The following is a 13037-nucleotide window of genomic DNA, read 5'->3' on the forward strand; positions in this document are numbered from 1 at the left end:
CGCACTAACGCCCCGGGCTCGCCGGCCGCGCTGAGGGAGGGCGAGAAAAAGGCGGGAAGCGGGAGCGCGCGACCGGGGCGTGAGGGGAGGCGGCGCGCGCCGGGCGGCGGTGGCTCCGCAGCGGTCGCTCCTCAGCGATCGCTCCTCAGCGCGGCTCCCTGAGGCGCCGCATCGCTTAGTGCAGGTCCCAGATCTCGCAGAGCAGCGAGGTGAGCCGGGGGTCCTTTGTTCGCCATGTCACCAGCACCTCCGCGTGGGTGTGGTTGAGGGTGCGCAGTTCCGTCAGGCGCCCGATGAGGCGGGCGAAGTGCTGGGGGTCCTCGGGGTGGTGGATTTTCGAGTACTTGTAGAGGATGCCCAGGAGCGGCTCCTGCAGCTCTTCGACGTGGCGCTTGTTCCGCAGGAGCGGGCGGTCTGCGGAGCGGGGCGGGAGAACGCGGTTAGCGGGCGAGGGGCGGGAACGCGGGGCGGCCGCACCGGAGGGCCCGTGGGGGGGGACAGGGGGCAGCGCCTGGAGGGGAGGGAACGCTCGTTGTGACACCCGAACAGGTGTGGGCCTCCCAGATTACCTGAAAAAAACACAGTTGTTGCTACAAGCAGGGCATATTCGGTCTCAGTCACTTTCAGTTCCCCCATGCTTCTGTAGAAGTAAAAGAGCGCGGTGATAAACTCTTCGGTTATACCTTGAAAGTGAAATAGAATAATTAGAATGTTATTTCGTAGAATAATTCTGGTTGGAAGAGACCCTCAAGGTCATTGAGTCCAACCATAACCCACCCCAGCACTGCCCCCTGTCCCTGAGAACCTCATGTCCGTCTGTCCAACCCCTCCAGGGATGGTGACTCCAGCACTGCCCTGGGCAGCCTGTTCCAATGCCCCACAGCCCTTTGGGGAAGAAATTGTCCCCCAGATCCAACCTCAACCTCCCCTGGCGCAACTTGAGGCCGTTTCCTCTGGTCCTGGTGCTTGTTCCTGGGGAGCAGAGCCCGACCTCCCCTGGCTCCAAGCTCCTTTCAGGCAGTTGTAGAGCAAAAGTAAAAGATTCCCAGTGTTTTGATTCTGAGGCCTCCGTTACCTGTGGTGGTAGTGGAAGTTGGACTCTCTTCATTGTGGGACATTTCCATGGAATAAATGTTGTTTTTATCAAGGTTTTGAACGTGATGACATGTCCCACGATCAGAAAGTCTTATATGACCTGGAACAAGAAAGATGACCGTTCCCAGCTAAGCTTAATATGGCTTAAGATTTATCTGCATCTGCTTTGGAGATAGACATCTGAAAATCTGTTAATTTTTCCACACCCATGCAGGTAGAAAAAATTGTTCTTTTTGGCATCCACCGTGACATTAATTTGTTGCGTTACTGTTGGTCAAAATGTCTTGTGTTAAACTTGACCCATTATATAATGTGTCATTAATATAGCTAATATTATCCATCCATGCCACAATTTATACAAACACTCAAAAATGCTGCTCTTTGTTAGGAACCAATGGGAGGAAAACAGAGACCAAATTAATTTTTAAAATTATTATTATTATTTTTTGTATGCTCTTTGAGAAAAACATATAGAAGGTATGTGGGCATTACCATTACTATTCTAAGTGCCACTATGCTTGAATAGGAAATTGTTTTAGATCAAGTGAATTAAAACGAGTGGAAGTTGTTTCAAAATGACAAAACCTCCCAGTGGTGTTAACAGAAAGCTTGTTAGTCAAACTTACTTCCACTTGTTGATGGTTGGCATTCACTAATTCTTTGGTTATATATCTGGGCCGAATGCAAAAACATTGCCTCAACTGTTGACCCTTTTAGCAGCGCGATCTGGTCTTCACTAGCTAAACTTTCAAATCCTGCAGAGAAAGATACATGTTAAGAATCAATGAAAGCATAAAATAGTAATTCACTCAAGATGGTATTTTAAAGTTCATGTACTTTCAGAAAATGTCTCTATGTAAAAAATAGAGAGGAAATCTAATCATAGCAAGCTTTTGAAGTGAATGCTTCTGACTTGTCCTCATGACAAGTAAATGATAACCCTGATTGTTGGAGTTGGAAGATAAAATAGTCAGTTGAATGAGAGTTTTCTTGGATTCATGCCATCAGTATGGCTTCTGTCTCTTAAAAAAAAAAAGGTCACAGTATTCTGTAACATTTCCCAAAGGAAGGAACTTACCTGGAAGTCTTTTTGTGAAATCCACTAACACTTGCACATGGACAACTGCCGTCTCAGAGAGCCAGAGAAAACTTTCCTCAGGACTTGCAGTTTCTTGTAGCTGCATGAAAGAGCATTTAGACACCTGGTATAACCAAGATACAGAGCTTAGGGTAAGAATAACCTATCAGCGCAGGTGGATTGTTCTGGATACTTACAAACTTCTTAGCTTCCTCGAGGGGAATTGTGTATTTTTGGTGTGCTGCTACAATGTGGTCAAGAAGCTGGTGTTCCCCTGGGGTAAGTTCCATCTTCTCTGGGATCTGTTAAAAAAGTAAACCAATCAAGTGGCGATGACTTGGGGCAAAAATAAATGATAAAAAAGAGATATTTGAAACAGAAAAATATCTCACTTTTCCAGATCTTGTTGTAGATGATACACGCTTACTATTCAGTCCTTCATCTTCCAGTTTTATGTTGCAAAGAAAACTGCTCTTCTGTTTGAAATTCTTCCTGAGTCGCTTTGACTTGCACTGTACTTCAGTCAGCAAACCTGTGAAGCATGGAAGTGTGTATCAATACACATGAGAATTTTTCATTAAAAATTACTGTGCATTTTTTTTTTTTTCAGTCACAAGAGCACATCTGATATGCTTATTGCTGTCCTGTCAAGTTTCAGGATGTTTAGCTGTCTCTTGTTAATGCTTTTTTTTTAATTGTAATGTCTCTTAGCAACAGTCCTCCTGACTTCAGGAGTCGCTTCCCAAGCATTGGTGGTTTCTGCAGATGAAGATGTTACAAGTGCCACACACTCCAAAGTGAAATTTTCCTACAGCTAAATGAAATTTAGACCAATACGATTTAGCTTTAATGGAGAGAAGGGACTGATTTTGGAAAAGGTTTTATCCATGTTGATTAGTAAAGTAGGCAGCAGGGAAGGAGCACTTACATTCTGCCAGCATTCCCACAGCTTTGCACTTCTTCAGGCGACATTCCTGACACTTCCTTCGCATGTACATGTCCATTTCACAGTGACCACCGTTCTTGCATCGATATACTGCATTTTTGGTTATGCTACGTCGAAAGAAGCCTACGGACAAGGATGGGTTTATAACTGAAGGAATCTAAGGAGTTTTATCTCGTAATGATGTAAAGAATTAAAGTGTCTTTTGGTTTTGTTTGTTTGATTTTTTTTTTACATTACCTTGATTTTAAATTTGCTTTTTAACAACATAGTTATGTCTTGTTCTTTCAGGTTAATATTAATCACTGTTTTCCTTACCTGATCAAGACAGCTCTCATAGAGCAAGTTAAAATATAAGTAGCAAGTAATTATTACTTTTTTTTATTTTATTTTAATAAGTAAACTTAATAACAGCGAGGTAAATCCATAATAAATGGTCATGAGAAAATCAGCTCCTGCTTAATAATCAATGCAAACATCAGTTGTGTGAAATGCTCTTATTAAATACAGGCTGTGAAAGCATTTCTTCAAAAAATGTTATAAAAATGTGAATGTAGAGTAAGCATGTTAGAGAAAACGTTCCTTAGATAAATTACAATCCTTTGTAGAAATGTCAACATAGAAAATAATGATTCTGTTTGCTTAAATCACAGATGTGGAACGTTACGATGAGCACCGTGGGGCTGCGATCCTGGGTACAATATGGATCAGCCTGTTCCTACCTTTGCAGCCTTCGCAGGTGAGTGCGTTGTAGTGATAGCCAGACGCCTTGTCACCGCACACCACACACAGCTCCTCCTGTCCCTTCAGCCGCAGGGAAGAGTGGTGGAATCTTGGCCGTTTCAGTCCTTGGCATCCACCGTCATCAACGTGGGGAGCCATGAATGAGGGTTTGGTTAACTCACAGCTGCTGCCAGTGCACTGGCCATCACTGTACGGGGAGTCCAGCCCGTACGGGCTGTACTGGGACTGAGGAGGCGGTGACTGTAGCACTGGAGGAGGAATTGGAATGGCTGAGTATTGGCAGTAAGGCGCAGTCTGGAAATCGGTGTCTTGCAGGTGGTAGTTGATGTGCTCTGGTATGACATCTAGATACAGAAGAAATTGGAAATGAAATAACCTGAAGAATATCGAGACATCAGCTACTTGAAAGCTTTAAAAATGTTTTATAGATTACATATTTAGTCATAAATATTAGAGGAACACATTTTCAGAAGAGCAGTCTGATACATTCTTTTTAAAGAATGTACAAAAATCTGTATAAGCACACGCTAGTATATGTCAGTACACTTTCACTATGGGCTTGATAGTCAAATGTGTAGCTTCTAAGAGCTTGTAAAGATAAACAAGAAGAAAATTATTTCCACAGATGTTCATTTTACTATACCGCTTTTTCATAATGTACAAATTTTGCTTTACTCACCGTAATACTGTATGGGCTCGGGCAGACAGTACCCGTCAGGTACGGTGACAAATGTGTTTGCCATATTCTGCTCCCAACTGCACTGTTTCATTCACTTTGGCGTGTAATGGACTTTTAAGAAGGCAACCTAGAGAAATGGGAAAGGAAACATCATGTGAGAAGGAATTGCTGGGTAGGTTTACGTGCAGAGCTAAAACCAGAAAACTCCAGAATATGAAACAGCTTGCAGATCATAAGAGAAGCAGAAGTGTGTACCAAGTCACATCATACTTTCAATGTATGGGACTTATCTTTGGAAATGAATGCTTTCTCTTTGTGTTGTCAGCAGAAGGTGAAAAGATGCAGTGAGGCTGGAATGCTGATTTTTTTGTTATCTCTACTAGTAAATATTTGTTTGAAAGCGAAATGACTCACTGAATCATGAGGTCCTTATCAGTTAGATCAATTTGGCCTGAGCGAAGTCTACATTTTTCCTCAAAAATGTCTATTTGCTGAAGAAATGTGTTCCTGGATTCCAGGAGTTTCTTGAAATAAATATAATAAAAGAACAGTAGCTAAAATAAAATCACATTAATGTAGTCTGATAAAAACATTATATTGGGAGCATGAAGTACATATTACTAAATGCAAGGTGGTCAGTTGATTAAACATTCTAAACCTTTCTGGAAGCAGACTTTCACTGGGCAAAGTTTCCTCAATTTATGTATTATATGAAAATGGATTTGAGGATTTAGCCCTTCTTGCTGATTTTTATGGCTAATACAGTTGGCATCACAGAATTCCCAGCTTAGAATGAGACTTCGTAAATTGAAACTCTTAAATTAAGAAAATGTTATAACAGTAGTAAATCCAGTGGCTATTTGAGGAATGCTAAACTGTCTTGAAATGAGACTTAACAGTCATGCCTGTGCATTAATGTTGATGGTTTCATTTTCTGACACTTGAGAATTTAGTGCTAACAAGCTTGTTCTTCTGATGTAAAATAGCATTGAGCTTTTTAAAACAAAAAGAACTGAGTAAGATATGTATGGAAGGAACTTAATTTTCTAGGACAGGAAAGTTTGGATTATTTGTAAGATTGACTGTTGTAGTCACAGACCTTTGCCTCACCCTTTGTATATGAGTCAGTCAGCAATGGAGCAGCCGCCTCCAGACTTGAGGAGTCGCTGAAATTTTGTGATACGCTATATGCTGCTCTCTGAAACGTTCAGTAGCCACCCTCAGTCTCTGCCAGCTCGCTGGCACTGAGCCGTGCCCTGGAGCCCACACAGACACTCAGGAAGCTTTTGCCGAGCAGACAAGTACATTCTGCATGCACACAAAGCTCCACTCTGCACTGGGACGCTGTGAGATCCTTCACAGAGTGTCGCATACAGGCCCAATTGTAATTTTCAAAACATAATAACTTGGATAAAATTGAAATAAGATTGGAGTAAGAGCTTTGGGTGTTTGGGGCAGTTATAGTCATGCTGTTCCCAAACCAAAATATTTTGTGCCCATTTTTTCTGTGTACTCAAAATATAGCCATACTTTTTGTGCATGTGTGCTTTAAAAAGGAAGAAAAAATAATATGTATATATTCCCAAGGATGATGCATAAAGGTCTATCAGCCTAAAAAAGTAGAAGTAGCTGAAAACAAAATAAGATGAATGTTTTAAGGCCTTGTTTCATAGAATCACAAGCAGTAACACAGTTAGGATGAAAGTCTTCAGTCCTTAGTCAGACACATTGACCTGCAAGAACATATTGGCTGCATAAAGGCACATGCTGTTTCTGGCTTTCCCTTCTTCTCAGTTACTCCTGAGGTGCTATTTCTGCTGGGCATTTTCATATGTGAGATCCCAATCGTGGTGGGGTTGTTCGTGTGTTTGTTTTTAATTTTAAAAGCCTCTACAAGTGAGATGATTTGTTTTTTCAGAAGATGTGCTCTAGACTCTAGGTTGCTTAAGCACATTTGAAAATGTTGCGCTTTTACAGGCTTAGTTTTGACAGTAATCAGTCTTCTGAATGAATAACATTCAATATAAATTGGAATATATGTTGATTCAAGCAGCTGGTTATCCATCTAATACAGTAATTCAATGACATTAAGGTATTAGTCCTAACTGAAAGACTTTTCAATTTATCAAAGATGGAAGCCATTAAAGAAAGAAAAAGCCGTTAATTTATAAAAGGAAAGAAGAATCACAAACCAGTCACTTAATAGAATGTACACGTTCAGACTAGAATACATACTGTACATCTGCTTCTTGTTATTTATGGTGAAAGATGTCATTTTTATCATTTTTATTGCTATAAAATACCGTATCATAAAGTAACATATCATCAACTTATATCATTAAATTTATTAAGATGCAAAACGTACTTCTTGTAGAAGAGGCTCCAGGGAGCTCTCTCAGTATTGACAGTACTTTAACTGCTATCGTAAATATTTTGACAGTTGAGTCATAGGGAAATTTCTTGTTTACAGGGAATTTTAGGGCTCAAGCTGAAGGTCTTCAACATTTATTTAACACACCTTGTGGCATGTTAATGATCATGTAATGGAACTAGAGAGCAAGTTTCAATCTCGATGTTAATCACGGTACTTTTTTTTGCTTCTGGAAAGCATAGCTTAATTTTTCAATTTGTGACATTTATACCAAAACTGAAAAAAAATTTAACCGAGCATGATTGGTGGCAACTCTGTGCGATGCCAAGTGATGTAGTCGCTTCACTCAAGCAATTCAGTAATCACTCGTTACTATAATTAAAGAATAATTTTGCAGGAGAAGTTGTAGGGTCACTTGATTGATCCTATATGCAGCTTACATGCATTATTAAGGATTTATCTGTTTCTCCCAGTTTTAATACGCCAGGAAGCTCCCAAAGCTGCTGTTTGAAGAAATCCACTTCTCATTAAACATGTTCCTTCCTTGTCATATAATAACAATGATAGGAATTGGCTTTTTTCACTAATGGACTCTGTTGCAATTATCTTGAAATCTTCCTTTGGAATTGTTACCCTATGAATAATTATTTCAAAAGTATAATTTTTATACATTGTAAAATAAGAGGTTAGAGGTTGTTTGAAACTTACAGTTTTCCAGGTACTTTGGGGAAGGGAAACAAATAATTGAATTTAAAAGTCATTTTACTTCACTCTGTATGTCAAATGTAATAATGATGGAACAAATCGTTGGCAGCAGGGTACCAAATTTAAAAGCGCACGTTGTCTATTTTCATTTAGTCAGCTGTTTAAAAAGAAAGAACAAAAAAGGAAAAAAAGAAGAAAAAAGCCCAATGCCTGAAATATTTTCACATGGCAAATTGTTTATGGCTACAGCAACAATTTATAGTCCCACAGCATTCGAAGAAGTAAGTGAAATACTTACGGTAGTTCCAGAGAGTTTCTTGCCTGCAGAGCGGAGCCCGCTGGGCTGTCGCGCTGATCCTGGCTCTGAGACCAGCTGGAGCAAACTGGGCCTTTTCCCTATTTATCAGTTTCTGTGCACACACGGGGCTCCAGACACTCCGCAGAGCAACGCGCCGGCTCTGAGACACAAACTTCCCACACAGCCTCCGCTGGGGTCGGAGCAAGGGCAGTTGCGAGTCCACATAAATCAAATAATAACTGGGTCATCAGGGACAGAGGCCAGAGGGACCCTCACGTCACTGTTTCCCAGAGTTCTCCCTGCCCAATTACTAAATATTCTGCTTTCTTGATAGAATTTAAAATTCTCCCATTTTGATTGCTTAACATTGACATGTCTGAGTGTTGATGGATAACATTTCCTGGACAGAGAAAGTATTGCAATTTTATTATTTGGAGATATATACATGACATAATTGAATTTGGAAACACACGGTTAGGCCAGTATCTCCAAATACAAAACACCTTGTTCTCCCTATTCTAGTTTTGGCAAACCTGTGTTGATGCAGCACAGACAGAGCTCACGCGTGCCCCCATAACAGAAAATTACTGTTAGCAACCTTTGTTGCCACTAATTTTGCAAAATTTCATTCTTAAAAAAGTATTTCCAGTATTAATAATGTCTAATAAATGTATCACTACAGTTTGAGGGTTTTATCATTTCCTAGATACAAGATGTGGTCATTTGGATAGGGCATTTACATGTTAGGTATCACGTCATTCCACTGCTCCCTAACACAATGCACAGCAGGCTGCAAACGTGTTAACTCCAGAAGGAGGTCACTTCTGCGTAAAGAGCAATTCTCCATAAATTCTGTTTCTAAAGTAAGTATATAAGAACCTAAAACTTAGTTATAGTAGAAATTAACTGCAGTGCCACATTAAGTATTAGCGCACGGTAATTTACTCCAACCCATGTGCAATCTTGATAGCCGTGGTAATAAAATTCCCTTGTGTAGTCATGCAGTGATTCAGACCAGGTGACTGGTCCATGTTAATTACCTACATTTACATTATTTTAACCAATCACTTCTCCTATTCAAAGCTTAGCATGACAATAAAAATGGGAGACCTGAGAGCCCAGTCGAGTCGTGTAAGGAACTTCTGTGAATAAGAGGAAAACAAACTGTTTTCTATGCTTGTAAGGAATAAAGGAATGAAAAGCTTATTTAGCGGTAAGGAAGATGTAAATTAGATACTAGGCAAAGCAAATACAGTGGTAAAAATAGCACTGGAATAAGTTGTCTGTTACAATCTTCATCACTGGATGTTTTGAAGATCAGTTTGGGCTACCTGGTAAAACTTAAGAATTGTTCTCTCTGAGTTATTTTGGTCTATAAAGGAAGAGAAAGGACTTTTTGAGATCTCTTCCAGCTCTCTTTTCTGTTATTTTCCTTACATACGTCAATTTTGTAAAACACTGATAAAGTGTCTGATCAGTAACATGCCTAGTGCCATTTAAATGGGCAAAGGAAATAATGCTATACTTCAAGCATGCTTTACTAGAGGTGAGTAAACAAAGTGTTACTCATGGATACAACCTGAAAATATTCGATGACCAAGTCCATGTCATGAGCCAAAATCAAGTGCCACTGAAGTGGAGAGTAAGGGACACACATGTTTTCCATGGAAAATAATCATATCTGGTGACATCAGTCTGACCTGAAGACCATGCATGGCTCCGCTTTTGTGGCCTTTTTCCATCGTTAGTGTAAACCGTGAGCTTCCGCGGAGTCTCATCTACACAGGACGTCTGTTTTTGTGCAGTGAGGTCTAAACTGGGTGAGTGCTGAAAGTGCAGATCAAGAAGGAGCTTCCCTGGGCTGATACCTGTCGAGAGAATTCATTTTCAAGCTAAGCAGAGTTCTTTGTTCATTGGAACGAGAGATTCTAGATCTCTGTAACTTGTTTGGTATCTGAATAGTTAAAGGAAACCGTATCTACTCCAGCTGGATCTTCTCTACATAACTGACCCGTTCGGCTTGATCTGGTAATGGATTGTTTACGTAACTTCAGTAATTAACCACTATCAGCCTCATTAATGAAACATAAACCACCTCTTCTGCTCATTTATAAAGTATTTGTCAAACAAAACTTGAACAAGGGGCAGGATCTCAGCAAAGTAACAGTCTTTCAAAAGCTACTGAGACTGACTAAAAGTCATGATGGCCACTTTGTTGTTGTTTTTCAGCAAAAATGAACCAGAAGCGATGGCATTGTCTATTGCTTTTGGCTAACTTCTCACAAAAACATCTGAAATCTGTCACATGAGGTCAATGATGGCTGGACAACTATTTTGGCCATTTCAGTACAAAATACTGATGTTCCAGCTCATTACTGTAAATCATTAAATGATGAAAGCAAGAGTCAAATACTAAACAATTGGCAGCCTTTGGAAAACTAATTGCTAATTACAGTAATTGTCGTTATGTGTGAGTTAAAGGTTATATTGAAATATAGATGCATTGGTGTTCAGCAAGGCACAATGTGGAAGAAAGTAAAGATACAAACTAAAGCTTGATTACAATCTCCTGCAATGATTTCAGAATCGATAATTCATAGAGAATACTTGTAACTTTAAGCATTGAGGTTCTTAAATGACTGTACTTCTTTGTAGGTACAGCAAAGAGAAGCCAAGTCCTGGACCCAGTTTCCATAAAGCAGAACATCTTGACACCGTATTAAGCATTACAGAATAATTATTGTGGAATCCCTTGGTCAGCATTTTATTAGCCGTGGCGTCTTGCTGCTGACTGAAATAGCTGGATATATCCATTTATCAGTGATAATGTTTTCCTCTTTTCTAGCCTGGATTCCATCTTAAGGACATTTGTTTTAATAGCAAAAAGAATATTAGACTCATAAATGTAAATGCTGTGGTGGAAAGGGTGACTCTTCAAGATTTATCAAAGCAGGATAATTAAGATAAACAATAAGACTGAGTTTCTTGTTAGTAACTTTTGTCACAGAATGACTCTTATGCAACAGTGATCCACCTGGAAGTATAAGCTACAAGTGCAAGACGAGGATTCACGTGGCCTCCTGCTCTGTGAGTCTCTGTGCTACAGGTTTTGTTGAGGACAATACTTGTGAAATTGTGACCATAGCTGATGACTGTGTTAACACTATCGCTTAATTTGAAAAGCAAGCAGTCAGGAAGTGTTGGTGTATGTGGTGTGACATAGAAGTCTGGTTTGCTTTTTAACCAGACTGGAGTTGCTTGGCTGTTAGACATTGAAGGAAAGACTTGTAGGGGAAATTCAATTTTTTAAAAGCTAATGGCTGCTGCATTACTGTGTGAGACTTGCACTTCCAGAGACTCGGCCAAAATTTTTCAAACAGTGCAGACGACACAGTTAACATAATTTTACTGGAAGCCCAAGAATTATCCTAGAAATTTGCCTTTTACTCTTTTATCTACTTCCAGATGTTGCCATTTTCTACTGGTCAGTTCCTCTTTGCATTATTATCCATAATTTACTCCACTGCCGGTTTCTGGATAAGCTACAGGCATTACCTCTTGGACATTGTTTTAACATCCTCAGCACCGATGCCTGAACTTGTCCCAGGTTTACAGATACCACGTTGTGCTCAGGATTCTGTGCTGTGCCTGTTACCAATCTCTTTATTTTTTCCGTGCTTTTGGTCTGTCTAGATTTCTTTCCTTTTTGATTTCCCTGCTGTGAGCAAGAACCTCCTCAGCTGTACTCAGAAATGCTATGTATTTATTCCATCGCAGAAATACTGTTTATGATTTTGCAAAGATGGCCTAGAAATGGTCTTGGTTCTGCAGTGGCTTTGCTGGTTTGGAGAGCCTCAATATGCTTCTATCTAGCGTATACTTCTCCTGCTAGAACATGTTCTGTTTGACAAAATACAGCCATGTGGTTAAGAGTTATTAAAAGCATTAAAGCATTAACCTCTTGTAACCTCATTTTTCACGTTGTACACATACATAAGTGTTTAATCGAATTGAAGTTAAACACTAAAAAGTTTGAGAGGCCAAATTTATACATTCTCTTCAGTTTATACAGAAGTGATGTGATAAGCCAAAGTAATTATAAGACACCACTACTCAGAAAATGCTCCATTGATTTGTTTAAGCTCTGTTGCCACATCCTAGAAGTTTTGGTGACGAGCATTCCCAGCATTTAAACCAAGGAGCTTTGTCCTACTGGGATCCAATCTGTGTCCTGGCGCCACAGTAGCTTGTTCTTTGGAAGTTGAACAAATGATTCTGTGTCAAAAGATCTGTGGAGAGGGGGTGAGAAGACAAGTCTCAGCACCGTGTGGCGGTGGGATCAGTGTCTCCCGTCTTCTCATTCTGCAATTTTATTTCCAGCAGCCAGAATCCCACCGAGGGACTGCACCGATGGCCTTCGTCCCACTCACTTGTCTCTGCTTGGCACGAAAGGCCAGGATGTCATCTCTGAAGCCAGGGAAAAGTGAGTAGTAAATCATAAGTATAAACACAAGGAATAGAATAGGCCAGAGGTGCAGACACACAACCCAGATGTGGCATCTGCTGAGGTGTAACGAAGGATCAGAAGGTAAAACATGCTATAAAGCATGGTCTGGACCTTGAGTTCCACACAACTTACTATAAAGCAGCCTTACATTTCCCAAATTTGAAAAATACATCTCATACTTTACTACTTAATCTGATTCTGATGAAATACTCCAAATGCTTGCTCTATTAACTTCTGGATTGTATGAATGTTTTGAGATTGTTGCTGATATAAATTTATCTTATTCAGCACTTCTGCAGTGTGCTTGATTATCTCTGGGATCATAAAGATACTTTTATGTGATAAAGCATCCTAGATTTTTCTTACGTGTCTGTCTGAACAGGGATTTAAACTTGAAAGATGACTCATGTCAAAGGGAGTCCTGTTAAAACATTATTGTTGAAAACATTATTAATAAAGTTGTTAATACTAAATAAAAAAGCTTTGTGGCACAAAGTTAACAAAGCATCAAGGACATCACAGATCACCAACAGTAGCTTTAGTTAGCAAATAAATATCAAAGAAGCAAGTCAGCATTACAAAGCTTGTTATTTTAACTTGAGTGGAGGATGTTTACT

General features: G+C 39.9%; 1 protein-coding gene across 1 annotated transcript; it reads right to left on the reverse strand.

Moving 5' to 3' along the window:
* Positions 1–175: 175 nt before the first annotated feature.
* LOC135997125 (bile acid receptor-like) lies at positions 176–4630 on the reverse strand. The gene is made up of 10 exons (XM_065649588.1): positions 4540–4630; positions 3839–4204; positions 3102–3242; positions 2566–2705; positions 2371–2475; positions 2174–2273; positions 1722–1850; positions 1076–1195; positions 570–683; positions 176–414 (listed from the first exon to the last, which is right to left on the reverse strand). The coding sequence occupies exons 1-10, from the start codon at positions 4628–4630 to the stop codon at positions 176–178; spliced, it is 1545 nt and encodes a 514-aa protein (XP_065505660.1).
* Between the last annotated feature and the right edge of the window lie 8407 nt (positions 4631–13037).

This window comes from Caloenas nicobarica, chromosome 21, assembly GCF_036013445.1.
Source record: "Caloenas nicobarica isolate bCalNic1 chromosome 21, bCalNic1.hap1, whole genome shotgun sequence".
In the NCBI taxonomy this organism is placed as follows: domain Eukaryota; kingdom Metazoa; phylum Chordata; class Aves; order Columbiformes; family Columbidae; genus Caloenas; species Caloenas nicobarica.